Source organism: Gorilla gorilla, chromosome 11 (assembly GCF_029281585.2).
Source record: "Gorilla gorilla gorilla isolate KB3781 chromosome 11, NHGRI_mGorGor1-v2.1_pri, whole genome shotgun sequence".
In the NCBI taxonomy this organism is placed as follows: domain Eukaryota; kingdom Metazoa; phylum Chordata; class Mammalia; order Primates; family Hominidae; genus Gorilla; species Gorilla gorilla.
In genome coordinates, this window is record NC_073235.2 from 133,062,478 (window position 1) to 133,086,501 (window position 24,024).

Consider the following 24,024-nt stretch of genomic DNA (forward strand, 5'->3'; position numbering starts at 1 on the left):
GAGACTTCTTTCGTGGCCAAGATTATGCTAAATATTGATAATGTGTTCTCTGTTTTTAAGTCACAAGATTAAATAATAAATCATTCTGATTAATTTATCTAGAACCTGTATATTTTGTCCATTTTTGGTATATGGAAAGAGTAAAAAAACTAGGGGTGAATTGTTTTGCAATGCCCATAAAGCATTTGTCCTATTATTTGTTTCTTGAATTTTGAATTGACATTAATGGGAACTGTTCTGCTTTTTGTTTTATTTAAAGTTGCATACCATAAATTGCCTATTTTTGATTTCAATATATTTTGTGTCACTGCATCTTTAGTTGGATTCTATCTTTGATTCCAATTAGTATCAATATCATCAATATTGACGATACCTTCGATATCACTAATATTGCCTTTCAGGATCATTTCTTCATGTATATTCAGTGTTATAATTTTTCAACCTTTTTTCTGTTTTACCTTTTATAATCCATTGTTTTTCTTGTTTTATTTCTCTAAAAATGCAAACTATGTTTGCTCTTTATTTTTATTTTCAGAGTTTCATAGGTTTTATAAGATCTGATTTCACTCAATCAGTAGTTACCTTCACCTTTTCAAATTCATTGTTTAATCTGTATTTCTGTAATTGTTACAGTTGAATCTGAAACCATATTGTTCCACCATATCATTTTCATACTTGAAACAAATTCCTTAACTCAGTTTTTCTTCACCAACCCTGCTCAAAATTTTAAGTTTGTTGATATAATTTGAAGCTTTAATTCAAATAGTTACCATTTGGAATTTCCCCCCATTTCCCATAATATCTCTGTTTCTCCTGGGGTAACTTTTTCCTCTTTTTCCTTACACTAGTCTTTCTTTCTAATATTGAAGTATTTCCTCAAATATCTGTTGATCTGTGGTTATTTGTTTCTACATAAGAGAAGGCTTTGGAAATCAATCAATGTGATTCACCAATTAAAAAATAAAGAAGGAAAATCATACGAATATCTCATTAATGCATTTGATAAAATTTAACATCTGTTCATGATAAAATTCCCAGCATATTAGGAATAGATAGGAACTCAGCAAATTAGAAATAGATAGGTAGGAAAGTCATATGACTACCTTGGTAGATGCATTTGATAAAATTAGTAGTTCATGATAAAATTCTCAGCAAGTTAGAAATAGGTAGGAATGCAAAGCACAGTGGCTAACAGCTGTGATCCCAATTCTTTGGGAGGCCAAGGTGGGAGGATCACTTGAAGCCAGGAGTTCAAGACCAGCATAGGCCACAAAGCAAGACTCTATCTCTACAAAATATAAAAATAAAATAAAAAATTAGCTGGGCATGGTGACATCTGTAGTCCTAGCTATTCAGGAAGCTGAGTTGGGGGGTATTACTTGAGCCCAGGAGCTTGAGGCTGCCATGAACTATGATTGTGCTACTGCACTCCAGCCTGGAAAACAGAGTAAAACCTTCAAAGAAGGAAGGGGTGGGGGGGGGGGGGGAAGAGAGAGAGAGAGAAAGAAAAAGAAAGAAAGAGACAAGAAAGAAAGAAAGAAGGAAAGAGAAAGAAGAAAGAAAAAGAAAGAAAAAAGAAAAAGAAAAAGAAAAAGAAAGGGAAAGAGGTAAGAATATGTTTAAAGGTCTAACAAACATCACACTTAGTGATATTGCTAGTTGCTTTTTCCCTAAAATTGGAAATAAGACAAGGAAGTTGTCTCTCACTTCTTCTCTTCAACATCGTATTTAAACTCCTGACCAGCGAAATAAGATCCAAAAAAAGGAAATAATTGTTATTTTGGGGAAAGAAACAGTGAATCCATCTTTATTTGCTGATGACATATTTATTTTCTTTAAAATATAAAGGAAATCTATAAATACTTTACTAGAACTAATACATGAATTTAGCAATGCCATAAATACATGGTTAATAGTTTTCAAACCAATCATATCTCCTACAATGGCAATAAGGAATTTGAAAAGCAGTATCCTTTAAAGTAGCACCAGAGAGAATAAAATAACTAGAAATAAATTTAATGAAAGATGTGCTTGATTTTTAAAATTAATCTAAATAAGTGGAGAAGCAAACGATGCTAACAGATTGCAAGCTCAATATTGTTGTCAGCTCCCCCAAATTTATCTATAGTTTCAAATCAAACCCAAGAAAAATCCAAAAGGCTTTTCTCATGGAAATTGACAAATTGATTTGAAAAGATATATGGAAAATCAAAGAATCTAGAAAGTCCAAGACAATCTTTTCTAATTGACTCCAAGACTTTCTTTAAGCCATGGTATTCAACACAAAATCATATCAGCATAAGGATAGACAAACAGATCAATGGTATGGCATAGAAAGTACAGATATAAACCCATGTTCATATTGTAAATTGCTTTTTGAATATTTTCGTGACCTTGGAGTGGCAAATTCTTCTTAGTACACTAAAGTCATTAATTATAAAAGAAAATAATAAATTGGACTTCATCAAAATTAAAGATTTTTTCCTATCAAAAGACATAATTAAGAAAATAAAAGGGAAGCTACAGACTGGGTGAAAATATTTACAATACATAAATCAGACAAAACACTTCTATCCATAATCTGTAAAAGAACTCCTACCTGTCAATAAATAAAATAAAATTCAATAATATAAATGGGTCAAACATTTGAACAGACACTTCACCAAAAAATAAATAAATTGCCAGTAAACACATGAAAACATGCTTGACATAATTTCCTGATTAAAGAAATACAAATTAAAACTAAAATTAGCTATCACATCGTACACACTGGAATGGCTAAAACTAGAAAGGCCATCACTGGTAGTCTTTGCAAAAACAGTTTGGCAGGTTTTAAAATGGTTAAATGTACTCTTACACAATGACCCAGTAATTCCATTCCCACATATTTACCCAAGAGAAATGAAAGCATTTTGCCACAAAAAGACTTGCACAAGAACAGCAGTTTTATTCATACTAGTCTCAAACTGAATCCACTCCAATGTCCATCAAGAGAAAAATGAGTAAGCAGACTGTGGTAGATTCACACAATGGAATACCACTCAACAACAAAAACGAACAAACTAACTGTTCAACACAGCAACATAGATGATAAGCAAAAGAAGGCAGACACAAAAGCATGTATATGTTTTGCTCATTTATATGAAATCCAAGAGCAGGCAGTATTAACATATGACAGAATAAATGACAGCAATGGTTGCCCCCTGAGAGGCTGCCTGGCTGCATGTGTTCAGTATGCAGGTTCACAGGCAGTATATGCATTGCTCTGTTCATTTTTCAAATAACAAATCAGTTTTTAGCTGTGTGTCTCCCTTCAAATCTCCACTGTTTCTTCCGAATTCTGTAGGGCACCACGATTGCTTTCCTAACCTCTAGGAGCATCCTCTACCTACTATTGCAACTAGCACTTTTCTGACCACTTTTTGTCTTCAAGGTTTTATTTGAACTCTCTTATGTGCTCATTGTCCTCCACCATTCTCTTTGTCACTGTAAATCTAATTCCTTTATTATCATTTTAATGAACTTTAACCAGAAACTTTTTTTTTACAGGAATTCAAAACAATAATGCGACATTGTTTCCTGCTTTATGTTGTGTACTGGGAAGTGCCAATAATTCTCTTCCGGTTGGATAAAAAGAGCTCCCAGGTTTTCATAACATTTAGGAATACTGAGATGTTGATTAAAACATTATCAGAGCAATAACATGATCAACTAAGAACTAGAATTAGAGACTCAGCTTTAAAATTGCTTTAAAAGGAAACGGCAGCGATTTCTCAAATTCAGATGCCTAAAATGATTAACTGTATATAGCAATAGTATGGACAGATTTATATTAACACAAAGCAGAACCAGATGTTCCAGGAGATATCACTGATATTCTCATGAAATTCTCAGTAATGTGGTATTATTATCATTATTAAACCACATTGTATTATTTATGAATTAATTTTATAATATACGATGGTATTTCCTTCCTAGCAGCTACAGATTAGAGAAGGACATCTTATTTTTATTTTGTCAAATTCTCTCAGTTGTTGATTAAGCTGCATTTTCAAGGTTAGATTTTTATTTATATTCCATTGACTTTCATTTCTCTGTGGATGACCTGCTTACTCCATCTAGATTCTGTAGGAATTTAATATTTTTATTTTGAAAAATATTCCAGATATGGTTAGGTGAAGATATCTTTACAATGACTTTGTTCAGTTTAGACTGGGCTTTTTCAGTGCCCTCTATATTAGTCTTGCATAGGCTCCATGATATCTTCTATTACATTTTTGTTTGTTGCTTCAATTCCATTTATTCTGGGCTCTACTGAGGACCACCTATTTTATATATGTTGGTTCTTCATAGCTTATCCGTTATACATAAAATCTTACCATCTCCACAAACATCTCAGAATCTTGATGACCATTTTCACTTGGTGTCCTTTTTCCTTAGGCTGTTCACGGAAGACCAGGATGTAGATGAGGGACTTGTCTATGACACTGTATTCAAGCACTTCAAAAGACATAAGCTGGAGATATCAAATGCAATAAAAAAGACATTTCCATTCCTTGAGGGCCTCCGCGATCGTGAACTTATCACAAATAAAATGTTTGAAGTAAGTAAAGTTTATTTCACAACCTGGCAGATATGCTTTCATATTTTACAAGTATTTCTGTAAGTGCTCCTGTAAAGTAGAAAAGGAGAGGAGAAGCAGAGGTCACCAGAGATGGTCCTACTTCCAGCTGAGGAAATGGTGTTCCATGGCACCCTCTGGAGTTGGGGTGAATGGTACTGGAGAAACTGGAACGGAAACAGCTGTTCTCCATAAATGTACAATGTTTTGTAGAATTCATACACTATAACATAAACTAAAATTTAAAAATAATTTTAATGAATTGATTTACTGAAATCATAATTGACAGAGCATTTTATTTCAATTAACATCAATTTAAAATACCTAGATCTGAGAACATTAAAACCCACAGGGAATTGGTGTCTAGAGAGGACAAATTTGGAAGTAGATGCTTGTTATTCTTTCTCCAACACATTTGTTTTCTTGTCTTTCCTTTTTTTGTGCATTTCTGGAGTCTTGGAATATGAGTAAATTCCACCCATAGGCCCTGTTGGAGATACAGAACAGCGAGTCATCTCTGGCTATGAATATGCTTCCTCTGTGGCCAAGTTCACAGCAAGGGGAGAATGGTGTCACCTAGTTTCTTTGAGCCCTTCAGGCCAAATCAGTCTTGGGGGAAGAGCAGGGGTTGCCCAGCCAATAAAACAGCCACTCATTGATTGCCTGCTACATCTATCCCAAAAACGTATCAATCAGGCTCTTAAAGAACTTTGAGCCCACTTTTATCCTTCAAAGTTGCTCCTTTTTACATCTAATGTAAATGAGGGTGAAGCAATCAGGCTCATCAGTGGGTATTTTAAAGGAGATGGGATTTACTTCTTTCATTACTGGCTATACAAATATGTAAAAATTACAAAACTTTACATGAGAAGATACCTCTGAAGAGAAATTGAAATTCAGTAACCATAAAATTTGTTTTTATGGCTCTTCTGTAACTTGAAAGTCTGTATTTGTATTTTCTCCATTCAATATTTTTAAAGGATTCTGAAGATTCTTGTAGAAACCTGGTCCCTGTACAAAGAGTGGTGTACAATGTTCTCAGTGAACTGGAGAAGACATTTAACCTGTCAGTTTTGGAAGCACTGTTCAGCGAGGTCAACATGCAGGAATACCCCGATTTAATTCACATTTATGAAAGCTTCAAAAATGGTAATTAGGTTTATTATCTACCTTTTGATCTCCAGGGCCAATTTTTTTCAATAAGCATATGTTTGAGCTCCTACCATGTGCGATACATTGTGTTGGGCAGTGGGCATAGAGTAGTTAACAAAATAGACGTGTCATGAGTCTTCTTGAAGCCCATGGTATATGGCTGTGGCAAAACAAACACCTGGAGGTCTGCTTCACTGGCCACTTAGACTCACAGGACAACCAGAGCCACACTGGCATCAGATTTACTTAGAAGATAAGAAACACAGAACACCAACGGGGCAGCATCAGTTGTTTCTTCTCTTTAGTGGGAGTCTTTGCAGTGACCTACACAGCAGTCCACTAAATTGACTACTACCTGCCTTGAGTGACAGCTTAGCTGTGGGTGCAGGATCCACTTTGGCATAGCACCACATATCTGTGGGAGTCAATATCTCTTGTAACAACCCCATAGTCATAGCTTTCAGGGTGCCACAGGGACAATCTGAGTTATAAGAGTTATCGGTTGAAGGAAGACCACAATTATTCTTTCCCTACAGGTATTTATAGTTCATGTATAGTTTCAGGCAAACAGTCATGGGTCATTTCTAAGCCCAGAGTTTGCCCAGTAAAACCAGGAAAATGCTACCTTTATTAGGTTTCTAGAATAATGAACAAGAAAATTAACCCTGGGTCAAGTTTGCCTTTAGAGAAGGATAAATAGTTTTGTTAACCCTTTACCCACAAGGGATAAAAGAAACATTAATCAAATAATCACAAAACTGATTGCTCGGACAGGGACTATACCAAACTAAAGTTTGGTATTGGTGCTATACCAAACTAAAGTTTTGATTCTTGACTTTTTTCCTGAGTAGGCATAATTTATACTATTATAATGGTACACAGTAAAGAAGGTGCACTCTATTTTGTTTTACTTGCCTGGAAAACTTTTATTCTCCTCACAGTTTGATCTCAACCCAGTTCACCAAATAAGAGATAGAGACATCAAAAGAAAAACAGGGACATGCCCTGAAGAGGGTGGATGCTATGGGGACTGGAAAGAGTGAAAGCATGTCTGCAAAACAGGACAAACTGGATTTAGCTAAATCCCAGAGTGAGAAGCAGTATAGGAGCTGACTTAAGAGAGATCAATTGGAGGAAGATGGTGAACGGTCTGGAATTGAAAGCTAAGGAATTTGAAGTTTATTTACTAGGCAATAAAGAAATACTACAGGTTTATAAACAAGGAAAAAAGTTTAGGCAGCTATATATGTTTTGGCTTATTGATTTGTGTTAATACTAACAATATCTAGATTAAAAATAAAATAATTTTTGTAACAAGTCATTCAAGTCAGAAAGTGAATAAAAGGAAATCACACATCTGGGCACAAATTTCGAGTCAATGTTATGTTTGTAAGCAGGATGGTCCAGGCTGCGGGGATGAAGGGAATAGTGTTACATTTACTGCCCACATTCTCAGGGGCTCTGTTCCTCTCCATGGACTGCAGGGATTCCCTTCCTAGCCCCAGTGCCCACAACTCACGTGTTAGTTTCTGGCACTCCTTATGCTTGGGTGACCTGCACTGAGGCTCACTGTCACCTGCCTGGGGCAGCACTGCCCACCGCCCCACCCAGCACAGCAGCCTACCCACCCTCAGGGAGATGCTGAAGTCCACACAGGCTGCCCTTGTGTCCTCTGTTATGTTTATCTGGGAACTGTTCATCCTCCCTGACCCAATTAAGCCAACGTTCTCCTGTTTTCTAGCCTCATCTTTAAAGCTGTTTGGGTTTTCTCTTTTAGTTTTTATTTAGGCATGTTTTTGGAGATAGGGTCTCACTCTGTTGCCCAGGTTAGATGGCAGGCTAGTGAGCTATCTCTGCTCACTACAACCTTGACTTCCTGGACTCAAGCAGTTCTCCCACTTCAGCCTTCTGAGTAGCTGGGACCACAGGTGCACACAACCACATCAGGCTGATTTTGCTAATTTTTTTTCAGACACAATGTCTTGCTATGTGGTCTAGGCTGGTCTCGAAATCCTAGGTTCAGGCGATGCTCCTGCGTCACCATCCCACAGTTCTACGATTACAAGCATTAGCCACTGCACCTGGCCAGTTTTCTCTTTTATAATGGAATCTCTCTAGGACCTGAGACCATCCTTCCAGGGAATCCCTCTGTTTCTTCCTTAACACTTGATGTATGCCTACCCTGCCATCTGACAATTTTGCGGGTAACACAGCTCACTATGTTTCCATTACTCCTTTATCCTTAAATCTTGAGTATCCCCTTTCTGTGTAGGACGCATAAAAGCTCATTGTTGAGGTCATCTCTTCTCTGTCCCAGAAGATGATAGGAGAAGTTTAAGTCATGTGTAACCCTCTGACTTCTGAGTCAGCCTAATGCTGGAAATTCCTAAAAGCCAATTTCCAGGTGTTGTCCCTGGTTCTTGCAGACCTTTAATTGCTTTCTTCTCTCTCCCACTCTTCAGCAATCCAAGACAAATTGTCTTTCCAAGAAAGTGATCGAAAAGAAAGGGAAGAGAGGCCTGACATCAAACTAAGTCTTAAACAAGGTAAAAATGACAGAATAAAAACGGTTTCTCATCCACTAAGAGGAAAAGGAGACAAGGGAGGTGAGGGCCCAAGGTTCTGAGGGGAAATTGTGAAACAGGGAAGACATAGGGAAGGACCATGGAGAAGTCAAGGAGGGGGTTGTATGAGCTCCTAATCAGGTGCAGGGTCCTGGAGAAGTGGCCATAACAAGACATTGTTGGCTCAATAACCATGAAGGAACCAGAGCCAAGTGTGTCAGTAGGCCAGATTTACAGATGATAACTACCTAGATGTAATTGTGATTTAGAAAGGTCCCTGTGGGAGGTCAGTATGAAGCTGTGAAGTGTTAAGAACCACAGCCCATGGCCCATGGTCAACATCAAAGAGGAGACCCTTAGGGGAAGAAAAGCTCCTGTTTTATCTGTACTCTCACATTCTCAACACTTTTGACACCAAACATGTGGAGAACCTCCCCACACCAACCAGTTCTCCAATTCCCTGCAGAATTGTGTACCCCATCCTTAAGGGCTTTCCAAAAGTCACCTTATTAACATAAACTCGGGTTTGGTTGAAATGGGGTTGTTATGCATAGCAGGAAGTGCTGTTTTGACTTTCATCACTTAGGATGTTTCAAGGGTTTTAGGAGCTCTGGCCAGGAGCAGGGGATGAAGACTGAAATATATATTTCTTATTATATCACAGGAGATAATTGGTGATGGCAGAAGAGGGGACCCATTTAAATGTGGGGATGTTGTTCAAGAGCAGGAATATTCAAAGAGAAATGCACTCATGTAGAGAGACTCAGAGAGGAAGTGGTGCAGATGTGGAGAGGATGTAGGTATTGAGAGATAGAGAGAGAAGGAAGGAGGGGAAGTTAAAGAAAGAGTGAAAAAGGCATAAAGGACAACAAAAATAACCATGTTATTAACAGCTCACTTTGATTAAACGTCTATTCTATGGCAATTGTGAGTTTAATGGTCCTGACTGCCATGGAGATTTGTATTCCTTATTGTCCATTTTGCAGATAAGAAACTGAAATCTGGACAGACCACTTACGAAGTTTGCCTAGGGTCAGATGAGCAAGGAAGAACCCCCCTAGGCATTCTAAGCCAGAGCCTTGTTCTTAACTCTGTGATACCCAGGGAACCTAATAATAAAAGCAGAAACATAAAACACAAATGAGGAAATGTATGCAGAAAGAAAGATACAGAAAAAAAAAAAAAGAATAACATGACTGGAGGAAATGGTGGCGACTCAGACACAGAATCCTCATAGAAAGACCAACCAGAAAATGTGAACAGATGTGGAGTGGGAGGGTGTGGTGTAAATGCAGATAAGGACAAGACATCCAGGGCTTATGATTTTTCAGCTTTACAATGGCTTTATTGAGGTATTAAGTGCATTTTTGACTTATGAGATTTTCAATTTATGTTGGGTTTATGGAGGTGTAGCCCCATCATAACTGTAGGAGCATCTGTGCTGATTTAACCTTTGGATATATATTCAGCAGTGGGACTGATGGATCATATGGTAGTTCTATTTTTACTTTTTTTGAGGAAACTCCATACTGTTTTCCATAATGGCTGTACTAATTTACATTTCCACTAACAGTGTACAAGAGTTTCCTTTTCACCATATCCTCACCATTTATCATCTTTAGTCTTTTTGATAATAGCCATTCTAACCTGTATGGGGTGATAGTCATTGTGGTTTCAATTTGCATTTTCTTGATGATTTGTGATGCTGGGCATTTTTTCACATACCTGATGGTCATTTGTATGTGTTCCTTTGAGAAATATCTGTTTGAATCCTTTGCCCACTTTATAATCTGTTTATTTGTTTTTGTTTTTTTTTTTAGTATGGAGTTGGTTGAGTTCCTTACATATTTTAGATATTAGCCCTTATCAGACGTATGGTTTGCAAATATTTTCTCCCTTCTGTAGGTTGTCTCTTCACTCTGCTGATTGTTTCCTTGCCCATGCAGAAACTTTTTAGTTTGATGTAGTCTCACTTCTTTATTTTTGCTTTTGTGATTGTGTTTTTGGTGTCATACCCAAAAACATAATTGCTCAGACCAATGTCATGGAGCTTTTCCCCTGTTTTCTTCCAGTAGTTTTGCAGCTTCAGGTATTAAATTTAAATATTTAATCCATGTTGGGTTGATTTTTTAATATGGCATGAAATAGGGTCTAATTTCATTCTTCTGCACGTGAAGATCCAGTTGTCCCAACATCATTTATTAAAGAGACTGTCCTTTCCCCATTGCGTGTTCTTGGCACCTTTGTTGAAAATCAGTTGACCAAAAATGCATGGATTCAAGCTCTCTATTTTGTTCCATTTGTCTATGTGTCTATTTTATGCAAGTACCATGTTCTTTTGATTATTATAGCTTTGTAGTATATATTGAAGTCAGGTAGTGTGATGCTTTCAGCTTTGTTCTTTTTGCTTAAAATTGCTTTGGCTAGTTGGGGTCTCTTGTGCTTTTATACAAATTTTTAATTGTTTTTCTATTTCAGAAAACAATGTCTTTGGAACTTTTATATGATTTGCGCTGAATCTTTAGAGCACTGTGGATAGTATGAACATGTTAAGAATATTAATTAATCCAATCCATGAACATGGGGTATCTTTCCATTTTTTGTTCTTCTTCTATTTCTTTAATCAACATTTTAGAGTTTTCAGTGTACAAATATTTCACCTCCTTGGTTAAATTTATTCTTAAATATTTTCATTGTAAATTGGATTGTTTTCTTGATGCCTTTTTCAGATAGTTCATTGTTAGTGTATAGAAATGCAACAGATTTTTTTATGTTGATTTTGTATCCTGCAACTTTACCAAATTTATTAGTTCTAGCAGTTTTTTGGTAGAGTCTTCAGGGTTTTCTCTATATAAGATCATGTCATCTACAATTAAGAACAATTTAACTTCTTCCTTTCCACTTTGGATGTCTTTTATTTCTTTTTCTTGCCTAATTGTTCTGTCTAGGACTTGCAGTACTGTGTTGACTAGAAGTGACAAGAATGGACACCCTACTCTTGTTTCTGATCTTAGAGGGACAACTTTCAACATTTTACTAACGACTATGATGTTAGCTGTAGGCTTGTCATATGTAGATGGTAGTGTTCTGAGGTACATTTCTTCTATAAGTATTTTGTTGAAAATTTTTATCATGAAAAAAGTTGAATTTTGTCCAATGCTTTTTCTGCATCTATTGGGATAATCATGTAGTTTTTGTCCTTCATTCTATTAATGCAACGTATGACCTTTTAAGATTTGTGTGTTGAACCATCCATGCATCCCAGTGATAAAGCTTACTTGATCATGGTGAGTGTGCTGTTGAATTTGATTTGATAGTATTTTTTGAGGATTTTTCACATATGTTTATCAGGGATATCAGGGATATCATATATGTTTATCAGGGATACTGGCCTGTAGTTTTCTTTTCTTATAGTGTCCTTGCCTTACTTTGGTATCAGGGTAATGTTGGCTTCATAGACTAAGCCTACAAATAGTCCCCTTATTCAATTTTTTAGATGAGTTTGAAAAGTATCAGTATTTATTATTTAAATGTTTGGCAGAATTCAGCAGTGAAACCATCTGGTCCTGGGCTTTTGTTTGATGGGTGGTATTCAATTCTGGATTACATCTCCTTATTCATTATTGGTCTGCTCAGGTTTTTATATTTGTGTTGGTAGGTTGTATCTGTCTAGGAATTTACCCATTTCTTCTAGGTTATCCAATTCTTTGGTGTATAATTGTTCATAGCAATCTCTTATGGTCCTTTGTATGTCTGTAGTATGAATTACAGCGTCTTCTCTTTTATTTCTGATTTTATTCATTTGAGTCTTCTTTCTTTTTTTTTAGTCTGGCTAAACGTTTGTCAATTTTGTTTACCTTTTCAAAAACCAACTCTGTTTAGTTTATCTTTTCATTGTTTTTCTAGTCTTTATCTCATTTATTTCTGATCTAATATTTATTATTTCCTTCTTTCTACTAATCTTGGCTTTAGTTTTCCTTTTTTGTCTGAAGTTTCCTAAGGTGTAATATTAGGCTGTTTGAGATCTTTCTTCTTTCTTGATGTAGGTGTTTATTGCTACAAACTCCTCTTCTTTGAACTGCTTTTGCTGTATCCCATCAGTTTTGTTATGTTGTGTTTCCATTTTCATTTATCTCAATATTTTTTTAAATTTCCTTTTAATTTATTCATTGGCCTATTGGCTGCTCAAGAGTGTGTTTAATTTCCATGTATTTACAAAATTAAAAAACTCTTCTTGTTATTGATTTCTACTTTTATATCATTGTGGTCAGAAAAGATATCTGATATAATTTCAACCTTCGTGACTTTAAGTTTGTAGCCTAATGTATGATTTATCTTGGAGAATGTTCCATGTACAAGTGAGAAGAATGTATATTTCACTCCTGTAGAATAGAATGTTCTTTATGATGCTGTTAGGTCTATTTGGTATAAAATATAGTTTACATTTAATTTGTCTTTGTGGATTTTCTGTCTTAATGATCTATCCAGTGCTGAAAGTAGGGTATGAAAGTCTTTTACTATTATTGTATTACAGTCTGTCTCACCTACAAATCTATTAATATTTATTTAGTATATATTTGGTTGCTCAGATGTTGGGTGCATATATATTAGTGTGCAATTATTATGTCATCTTAACAAATTGACTGCTTCATCATTATATAATGATCTTCTTTGTCTTGTTTTAGTATTCAATTTGAATTTATCTCATCAGATATAAGTATAGCTACTCCTTCCTTCTTTGGTTTGCATTTGCGTGGAATATTCACTTCTATCTTGTCATTTTCAGTCTATATGTATCCTTAAAAGTGAAGTGAGTGTCTTGTAGGCCATAGATACTTGAGTTTTTTATTATTATTATTCATTCAGCCACTCTGTCTTTTGATTGGAGAATTTAATCCATACTTAACATAATATAACTATTTATACTTAACATAATTATTGCTAGGCAAGTACCTACTACAACTATTTTGTTCATTGTTTTCTGGTTGTTTTGTGGATTATTATTATTATTATTATTATTATTATTATTATTATTTTTGGAGACAGAGTCTCACTCTGTCACCCAGGCTAGATTGCAGTGGCATGATCTTGGCTCACTGCAACCTTCGTCTCCGGATTCAAGCAATTCTCCTGCCTCAGCCTCCTGAGTAGCTGGGACTACAGGCGCATGCCACCAAGCCTGGCTAATTTTTTGTATTTTAGGTGAGATGGGGTTTCACCATGTTACCCAGGCTGGTCTCGAACTCCTGAGGCAATCTGTCCACCTCGGCCTCCCAAAGTGCTAGGATTACAGGCGTGAGCCACCATACCCAGCCTGCTTTGTAGATTCTTTATTCCTTTCTTTCTCTCTTCCTTCGTTTGTGATTAAGTGATTTCCTCTAGTGGTATGCTTTGACTCCTCTTTAGCTTTTGTGTAAATACTATAGGTTTTTGCTTTGTGGTTAACATGAAGCTTACAAAAAATATCTTATAGTTATAATAGGCTGTTTTAAGCTGATAGCCTACAAAAACTCTGTACTTTTACTCTAACCTCTCATTTTCTTTTCTTTTCTTTTTTTTTCTTTCTTTCTTTCTTTTTTTTTTTTTTTTTTTTTTGAGACAGAGTCTCACTCTGTCACCCAGGCTGGAGTGCAGGGGCATTATTATGTCTCACTGTAGCCTTGACCTCCTAGGCTCAGGCTACCCTCCTGCCTCAGCCGTCCAAGTAGCTGAGACCACAGGTGCGTGCCACCACACGTGGCTAATTTTAAAAATTATTTGTAGAGACAGTGTGTCACTGTGTTGACCAGAGTGGTCTTGAACTCCTGGGCTTCAATGATCCTCCCACCTCAGCTTCCCAAAGTGCTGAAATTACAGATGTGAGCCACTGCACCCAGTCTCATATTAAATTTTTTATATCACAATTTACATCTTTTTATATTGTGTGTTCCTTAACAAATTATTGTAGCTAGGCTGGGTGTGGTGGCTCATGACTGTAATCCCAGCACTTTGGGAGGTTAAGGTGGGCAGATCACGAGGCCATCCTGGCCAACATGGTAAAACACCATCTCTATGAAAAATACAAAAATTAGCTGGGCATGGTGGCACGTGCCTGTAACCCCAGCTACTGGGGAGGCTGGGGCAGGAGACTCGCTTGAACCAGGGAGCTGGAGGTTGCTGTGAGCTGAGATCACACCACCGCACTCCAGCCTGGCAACAGAGAGAGAGACTCCATCTCAAAAATAAATATATTGTAGGTATTATTTTTAAGTTTTGTCTTTTAACTTTTATACTACAGATGTAAGTGGTTTACACACCACCATTACAGTATTAGCATATACTGTATTTTGACTGTGGACTTATTTTAACAGTGAATTTTGTATTTTCTTGTGTTTTTATTTTATTAGTTAGCATCTTCTTCTTTCAGCTTAAATAATTCCCTTTAGTATTTCTTGTAAAGCAGGTCTAGTGGTAATGAACTTTCTTAGCTTTTGTTTGCCTAGGAAAGTCTTTACCTCTCCTTCATTTCTGAAGGACACCTTTGCCAAATACAGTATTTTGGTGGGCAGTTTTTTTCTTCAGCACCTTTAATATGTCATTTCACTGTTTCCTGGTGTGTAAGGTTTTTGCCAAAAAAGTTCATTGCTATCTTTATTGAAACTCCCGTATATGTTATTTGCTTCTGTTCTCTTGCCGCTTTCAGGATCCTCTCTAAGTTCTTGAATCTTGACAGCTCATGTTGGTGTAGTCTTGTTTAGATTGAATCTTTTGACCTTCTGGTACCTGAAGATTTATGTTTTTCATCAGATTTGCAAAGTTTTATGCTATTATCTCTTTAAATAATCTTTCTATCCCTCTGTCTTTCTCTTCTCCTCTATGAATTTCTGCAACTCAAACACTTTCTCTTTTCACAGTCTCATAAATCCTGTAAGTGTTCCTTATTACTTTTCATTCTTTTTTCTTTTTCCTTCTCTAGCTGTATTTTCAGACAACCTGTCTGAGTTCAAATTCTTTCTTCTACATGATTAATTCTGATATTGATGCTCTTTGTTGCATTTTTTCATTTTATTCATTGTATTTTTCAGCTCCAGAATTTCTGTTTCTTTTTAAAAATAATTTCAATCTCTGTTAAATTTCTCATTTTGGTCATTTATTGTCTTCCTGATTTCAGTGAATTGTTTCTTGGTATATTCTTGAAGTTTGCTGAGATTCCTTAAAACAATCATTGTAAATTCTTTGTGAAGCAGTTTGTTATCTTCATTGCTTTGGGGTGAGCTATGAGGAGATTATTGTGTCTTTTTGATGGTGTTATGTCTCTTTGGCTTTTCACATTCCTTATTACCTTGCATTTATATCTGTGCATTTAAGGAAGTAAGGACTTATTTCAGCCTCTGTAGATTGGCTTTGTCTGGGAAAGCCTTTCACCCTACTTAGAAATTCTAGGAAGTACATCTTGCATAGACCAAAGAAAGGCTTGCTGCTGAAGGTGCCTAGGATAATCAGTGGGCAGGTCTATGCTGGGGCAGGCCTTGAGCCAGAGTCTGCAGGGATCTACACCACTGGTGCAGCCCTCTTCAGGCACTTCAGTGAGCCTGAAGACCAGTGCATGAGAGGCAGCTTGGTACTGGGATGAGACTGAAGGCCAGAGCCACTGGTAGTAGTCTGGGTTCACTGAGGCTGAAGTAGTGCTGGGGCAGGCTGAAGACTGCATCTGTAAGGGCTGGCCTGGAGCCTGGGGCTTCAGGATTCAGTCTGGGTTCCGTGTGAGCTTGGAGGTTCAGACCATGTGTACCAGCTGGAGTATCTACAAATAAGGAAACTGCTGATTTTATACAGAGTTTTAGGAAACATAGTTCAGGCACTACAGACTTTCAGAAACAGGAGTGTATGAATAGTTTAGCATTTAGCCATCAACACGGGCTTTCTGGAGGGGGCTGCGGCTGATTGGCTGGCCTTCAGATGTGTAGGACTGCCACTGATGGGCTAGCTCTCAGAAATGGTTAGTGATATAAGTAATCAATGGCCAATTAGGACAAGTTGAAACAGTTACTTCTTACTACTTTCTTTTTGTTTGTTTGTTTTCTTGTTTTTGAGACTGAGTCTCTCTCTCTGTCACCCAGACTGGAGTGCAGTGGCACAATCTTGGCTCACTCACTGCAGCCTCTGCCTCCTGGGTTCAAGTGATTCTCCTGCCTCAGCCTCCCAAGTAGCTGGGATTACAGGCGCACGCCACCACGCCCAGCTAATTTTTGTATTTTTAGTAGAGACAGAGTTTCACCATGTTGGCCAGGCTGGTCTTGAATTCCTGACTTAGTGATTCACCCACCTTAGCCTCCCAAAGTGCTGGGATTATAGGCATGAGCCACTGCACCCGGCCACTTCTTACTGTTTTCAAAGAAAATTAGTATTTTCTGGAATGATAAGAGGTTTTTAATTTTTTCTATTTTACTCTCAGGACTACAAGTAGAAAAATAAAAGTAAAGAAAAGGAGAAGGAGGTGCAAAACATGGGGAGAGCATGACTCTGTTATGTGTCAGGCGTGATTATTGGAGCGGGTATATTTTTTTCCAGAGAGCACTTCACCTTGGCTCAGAATATTAGTGTGCAGCATCACAGCACTGGGAACTCTTCTCTGGTCACTGTCTAGAGGTCACCCAAGGAATGTGTGTGACCTCTAGAAGCTGAAAAGACAAGGAAATAGGTTGTCCTCTCCAGACCCCAGAAAGGAATAAAGGCCTACTAACATAATGACTTTAGGCAGTGAGACCCGTGTCACACTTCTCACTGACATAACTGGAAGATAATAAAATACAAAAATAAAAATAAAATAACTTTTTTGTTTCTCATTAGTATCTGGTGAACTAGAAAATTACCAAATGACCAAAGAAGGAGAATCAGAAGAGCTTGCTTCTAGCTTGCTATGATGTGATGTACCAAGTAATTATGACTTAAAAATATTAAAAACAGAAACAGAGTTCTGATAATGAAAAAAAGACAAAAGAGAACAAAAAGGGAGACTTAAAGAAGAGTCAAATATAGGGAGGAGAAGTGAAAGAAGATTTCGGAGGAAAAAGTAGAGAAGAGGGCAGCAACCAGGGTGCAGAAAAGAGGGTTATTGGGGCAAATTAAAAGTTCATAAATCACAATTTTGTCCCAGGAGCAGAGCGACCAGCATGTGAAAATGAGAAGTGTTCCTATGTCATGTGTTTCTCAGGAGAAGTGCCAGAAAGCCCGGAAGCAAGGAAGGAAAGTGACCAAGCATGTGGCAAAATGGGTAAGGCTGCCTGAGGGCTGAGGGATGGGGTGGCTCAGTGGGCCCCACAGACCCTGGGAAGAGTGGAGGCAGGTGCTCCAGTCCGCCCAGAATCCTGTTCTGTGCATTTGCTTCACCCAAGCCTTTGGGGAACTGCAGAGAGGCAAGAGATCATTATAAAGTTTTACTTATCAAGATGGGCTCTGTTGATTACGTATGGGTGACGTCATAGAATGGTGCTCTTTAAAGTGGCAGTTATCCTGTTTATTGCGTTAATATGCTAAGTCACACTCAATATTCCATGGAACCCAAGATAACCCAGTGAACTTCTGCTAGTAGATAATAGTGTCATTTTGCTACACCCTAGAAAGGCCTCACCCAAAAGACAACTAATCCTGGTATTAATTGTCAGGGGGGAAGACTGCAGGTCTACTCTTAGCCCAACACGTATTTTTGATAGAAGACCCAGGGCCCATCCTCGACTCCTAGTTCTCAGTTTGGTGGGTTTTTGGTTCCTCTAGAAGAAAGAGAGAAATGAGTATCCAAACATCTTTATAAACTCAAGCCTTCTGTAGTATACATTGTCCTAAAATCTATAACTTTTATTTATTAATTTCTGTTTCCTCACCACCACTTGTTATTTTCTAGATACTGTGGATATTGCAAACAACTCCATTTTGGGAAAACCCAAGAGGAAAAGAAGTAAGAATAAATAAGAATTTACTTGCTTTTGATGTTACAAATACATTTTTAATGCCAGAGTTTTCTTTTTGTCATTGTTACTATTTCTGTTATTATTTGCAATACTGTGGTAGAGAGAATGATGGCCACCCCCAAAAATGTCCACCTCCTAATCCCTGGACCTGTAATCTGCTATCTTACATGGCAAATGGGACTTTACAGATACAATTAAGTTAGATACCTTGAAATGGGAGATGATCCTGGGTTATGGGGTGGGCCCAATCTAATCTTGTAGGCTTTAAAGAGTGGAGAACTTTTCCTGGCTGTGGAGAAAGGAAAATGTGACTACGGAAGAATCATCAGAAACATGTAATGTTGCAGGCTTTGAAGATGGAAGAGGGAACCAAGGAATGTGGGTGACCTCTAGAAGCTGAAAAATCAAGGAAATAGTTTGTCCTTTCCAGCCCCCAGAAAGGAATGAAGGCCTACACCTTGACTTTAGGCAGTAAGACCCGTGTCACACTTCTCACTGACATAACTGGAAGATAATATATTTGTGTTGTTTTAAACCACTAAATTTGTGGTAATTTGTTATGGCAGCAATTAAGAGTAATACAGATTTTAGTACTTGGCAGTGGGGTGTGGCTATCACATATTCCTGAAAGTGTTGGGGTGTCTTTGAGATTGCGCAGTGGAAAGAGGTTGGAAGAATTTTAAATAGTGTGATAGGAAAATCCTAGATGAAAAAATGGAAATTAAGTCAATTAATAACCCTACAATGGCCTGTAAGTGCTCAAGTTAAAGAAAGAGTCACATGTACTCACTTTAAATAAAAATCTAGAAATGATGAAGTTTAGTGAGGAAGCTATGTCAAAAGTTGACATAGGCTGAAAACTAGGCCTTTTGCAGAAAATAATTGGCCAAGTTATGAATGCAAAGGAAAAGTTCTTGAAGGAAATTAAAAGTGCTACTCCAGTGAACACTTTAATGATAAAGCAGAACAGTCTTATTGCTGATGTGGAGAAAGTTTGAGTGGTCTGGATGAAAGATCAAATCAGCCACAACATTCCCTTAAGCCAAAGCCTAATCCAGAGTAAGGTCTTAACTCTCTTCACTTCTCTGAAGGCTGTGAGATGTAGAAAGCTTCATAAGAAAAGTCTGAAGGTAACAGTGGTTGGTTCATGAGGTTGAAGGAAAGAAGCTGTTTCATAACATTAAAGGGCAAGGTGAAGCAGCAAATGCTGATGTAGAAGCTACAGCAGGTTGTCCAGAAGCTCTAGCTAAGGTCATTGATAGAGTTGGCAACACTAAACAACAGATTTACAGTGTAGACTAAACAGCCTTCCATTGAAAGAAGATTCTATCTAGAACTGTCATAGCTAGAGAGGAGAAGTCAATGCCTGGTTTCAAAGCTCCACAGGACAGGATGAGTCTCTTGTTAGAGGCTAATGGAGCAGGTGACTTTCTCTTGAAGGCAATGCTCATTTACCATTCTGAAAGTCCTAGGGCCCTTAAGAATTATTCTAAATCTACTCTGCCTGTGCTCTATAATTGGAATAAAGCCCAGATGAGAGCACATCTGTTTACAGCATGGTTTACTGAATATTTTAAACCCACCATTGAGACATACTCCTCAGAAAAAAAGACTCTTCAAAATATCACTGTTCATTGACAGTGCACGTAGTCATCCAGGAGCTCTGATGGAGGGGTACAAGGTGATTAATGCTATTTCCATGCCTGCTAACACAACGTCCATTCAGCAAGCCCATGAGTCAAAGAGTAATTTCAACTAGCGAGTCTTAATATTTAAGAAATACATGTTGTAATGCTATAGCTGTCTTTATACATAGTGATTCCTCTGATGAATCTGGGCAAAGTCAATTGGAAACCTTCTGGAAAGGATTCACCATTTCACATTGCGATTAAGAACATTCATGATTCATGAGAGGAGGTCAAAATATCAACATTAGCAGGAATTTGGAAGAAGTCGATTACAACCCTTATTGATGACTTTGATGGGTTTAAGACTTCAGTGGAGGAAGTCACTGTAGATGTGACGGAAATATCAAGAAAACTAGAATTAGAAGTGGAGGTTGCAGTGGTTCACACCTGTAATCCCAGCACTTTGGGAGGCCAAGGCGGGCAGATCACCTGACATCAGGAGTTCAAGACCAGCCTGGCCAATATGGTGAAACCCTGTCTCTACTAAAAATACAAAAATTAGCTGGGCGTGTTGGCTTGTGCTTGTAGTACTAGTTAGTCAGGAGGCTGAGGCAGGAGAATCCCTTGAACCCGGGAGGCGGAGGTTGCAGTGAGCAGAGATTGCACCACTGCACTCCAGCCTGGGCAATAGAGTGAGACTCCATCTCAAAAAAAAAAGATGTGGAGCCTGATGATGTGACTGAATCGCTGCAATCTCATGATAAAACTGAGTGGATAAGGAGTTGTTTATTATGGATGATTAAAGAAAGTGGTTTCTTGAGATGGAATCTGCTCCTGGGAAAGATGCTGTGAACATTGTTGAAACGACAACAAAGGATTTAGAATATATTAGTTGATAAAGCAGCAGCAGGTTTTGAGAGAATCTACTGTGGTAAAATGCTATCAATAGCTTTACATGTTACAGAGAAATCTTTCGTGAAGTCCATCAACACAGCAAACTTCATTACTGTCTTATTTTAAGAAATTGTCACAGCCACCTCAACATTAATCAACCACCACCATGATCAGTCAGCAGCCATCCACACCCAGGCAAGATCCTTTACCAGCAAAGAAATTATGATTTTCTGAAGGCTCAAATGATTGTGAGCATTTTTTGAGCTATAAAGTATTTTTAATTAAGGTATGCCCATTGATTTTTAAAGACATAATGCTATTGCATACTTAATAGACTACAGTATAGTGTAAACATAATTTTCATATGCACTAGGAAACCAGAAAAATTGTCTTGCTTTATTGCAATATTCACTTCATTGCAGTGTTCTGAAACCAAACATGCAGCATTTCTAAGATATACCTATATGTTTTATCCCAAAGATGTTTGAAATTTTTATCTGATCAAATCTGTCTGTCTTTTCATTTATAGTTTCAGGTTTTGTGTACAATTTACAAATATATTATCCTCCTCATAATTTGAAAACATTTTTACTTGCTTATAGAATATTTGAAATACTTTTTAATGTTTAAATCTATAGCACACATAGAATTCATTTATTGGTGTATGATGTGAGATGATAATTAAGAGATATAACCCCAATACTTTTTTCTTCATGATTTGAAACATGATTTTATATATGTTTTCCAATATACACAGATCTGTATCTTATCACATTTCTTTATCCATTCATCTGTTGATGGAGACTTAGGTTGTTTCTATGTCTTAACTACTGTGAATTATGCTGCAATGAACATGAGGGTGCAGCTATCTCTTTGGTTTCATTTCCTTTGGATACGTACCCCCAAATTAGATTTCTGAATGGTATGTTTTTCTATTTTTAATTTTTTGAGGAACCTCCATACTCTTTTCCATAATGGCTGTATCAATTTACATTCCCACTTACAGCATACAGGGGTTCCTTTTCTCCACACCCTCACCTATACTTGTTATCTCTTGCCTTTTTGATAATAGCTGTCCTAATAGGTGTGAGGTGATATTTCATTATAGTTTTGAGTCACATTTCTCTCAAGGATGGTTAGTGATATTCAGTGATTTTTTATAACCCGTTGGTTATTTATGTGTCTTCTTTGGGAAAACATTTATTCAGATCCTTTGCCCGTTTTTAAATCAGGTTATGTCATGGTTTGGTTTTGTTTTTTGCTATTGAGTTATGTGAGTTCCTTATATATTCTGGGCAGTAACTCTTATCAAATACATGGTTTGCAAATTTTTCTCCTAATCCATAGGTTGCCTTTTCATTTTTAAAATTATTTCCTTTGCTGTACAAATCTTTTAGTTTGATGCAGTTCCACTTGCTTATTTCTGCTTTTGTTGCCTGTGTTTCTGGTGTCTTATCTAAAAAATAATTGCCCAGACCAAAATCGAGGAGTTTTTCCCTGTTTTCTTCTTTGAATTTTATGGTTTCATGTTTGACATTTAAGCCTTTAATTTATTTGGAGTTAGTTGTTGTATATGATGTAAGCCAAATATCTAATTTCATTATTTACTTGTAGATATTCAGTTTTCTTACCACCATTTACTGAAGAGGCTACCTTTTCTCCATTATTTATTCTTGGCACCCTTGTCAAGATTAAGTGCCCCTTCTTGACATTTGTATTTATCACACTGCTGGAAGTCCTAGTCAGAGCAATTAGGCAAGAAAAAAAAGTCATCCAAATTGGAAAGAAGTTAAAATGTCTCTGTTTCCAGGTGACATTATCTTCTACCTAGAAAACCCTATAGACTCCACCAAAAAACTGTTGGAACTAATAAATGAATTCAGTAAAGTTGCAAGATTTAAAGATCAGTTGTGTTTCTACACACTAACAATGAACTATCCAAAAAAGAAATTAAGATAGCAACAAAAAGAAAAAAATGGGAACAAATGTAACCAGAGGTGAAATATTTGCACACTGACAACTATGACACTGATGAAAGAAATTGAAAAAGATGCAAATAAATGGAAAGACATCTCCTGTTCATAAACTGGAAGAATATTGTTAAAATGTTCATACCACCCAAAGTGATCTGGATAGTCGATGAAATCTCTATCAAAATTTCAATGACATTTGTCACAGAAATAGGAAAAAGGAATCCTAAAATTTGTATAGAACCATAAAGACCCAAATAGTAGAAGTAATCTTGAAAAAAAGGAACAAAGCTGGAGGCATCACACCGTATGATTTTAAACTATATTACAAAGCAAGAGTAATCAAAACAGTGCTGGCATAAAAACACACATAAACCAATGGAATAGAATAGGGAACCCAGAAATAAACTCATGAATGTATGTTCAAGTAATCTTTGATAAGGGCACCAACAATAGGATTTTCTTTATGTAAATGTTCCACATTCTCATTTTTCTTATCTGCTTTATAGAGCTATATATAAAACAAATGCATCACCTTAAGGTATAACTGAATTTGTTTTAACAAATGTGTGCAGTTATATAAATACCTCCACTATCATGACATGTATCATTTCCATCACCCCAAAGTCCACTTGTGTTCTTCTCAGCTCTCTCTGATTCTTGACAACAGCTGATCTGTTTTCTGTTCGTTTGTCTTTTAAGAAATGAGGCCTCACTACGTTGTCCAGGGTGGCCTCAAACTCCTGGGCTCAAGTGATCCTCATGCCTCAGATTCCAGAGTAAGTGGGAATACAGGCATGTACAACTCACCGACCCAGGTTGTTGTTTTTAAATGCTGATCTGTTTACATCACTCTAGTTTTGCCTTTTCTGGAGTTTCATATAAATGAATTCATACAGTATTGAATTTACTTATGTTTAGCCCCTGTCACTTAACATAATGCTTTTGAGATACATCCATGTTATTGTGTGTGTTCATAGTTACTCTATTTTTCATCACTGAGAAGTATTTCTTTATATGAATACATTACAGATAGTTTATTCACCTGTTGATAGGCATTGAGGTGTTTCCAGTTTCAGCTATTACAAATAAAGCTGACAGGAACATCTGAACACAAATCTTTGGGTTGGGCATGTTTTATTTTGGGGAGTGAATGCCCAGGAGTGGTGCTATTGGGTCATATGAACATAAATATATGTTCAGTATTTTGAGACTCTGCCAAGATGTTTTTCAAAATGATTATGCCCT

The 24,024-nt window shown here is 37.0% G+C and overlaps 1 protein-coding gene across 4 annotated transcripts in view; it reads left to right on the forward strand.

Moving 5' to 3' along the window:
• SP140L (SP140 nuclear body protein like) overlaps nt 1–24,024 on the forward strand; it is an 81,192-nt gene that overhangs the window by 31,223 nt on the left and 25,945 nt on the right. For 2 of the 4 annotated variants that reach the window (XM_055379717.2, XM_063695269.1), the window contains exons 3-7: nt 4,441–4,603; nt 5,602–5,770; nt 8,236–8,319; nt 17,474–17,590; nt 18,218–18,271. In XM_055379717.2, coding sequence (XP_055235692.1) covers nt 4,441–4,603; nt 5,602–5,770; nt 8,236–8,319; nt 17,474–17,590; nt 18,218–18,271 — 587 coding nt within the window. The remainder of the gene's footprint in view (nt 1–4,440; nt 4,604–5,601; nt 5,771–8,235; nt 8,320–17,473; nt 17,591–18,217; nt 18,272–24,024) is intronic. The other 2 variants (XM_055379718.2, XM_055379719.2) reach the window with 1 other exon arrangement.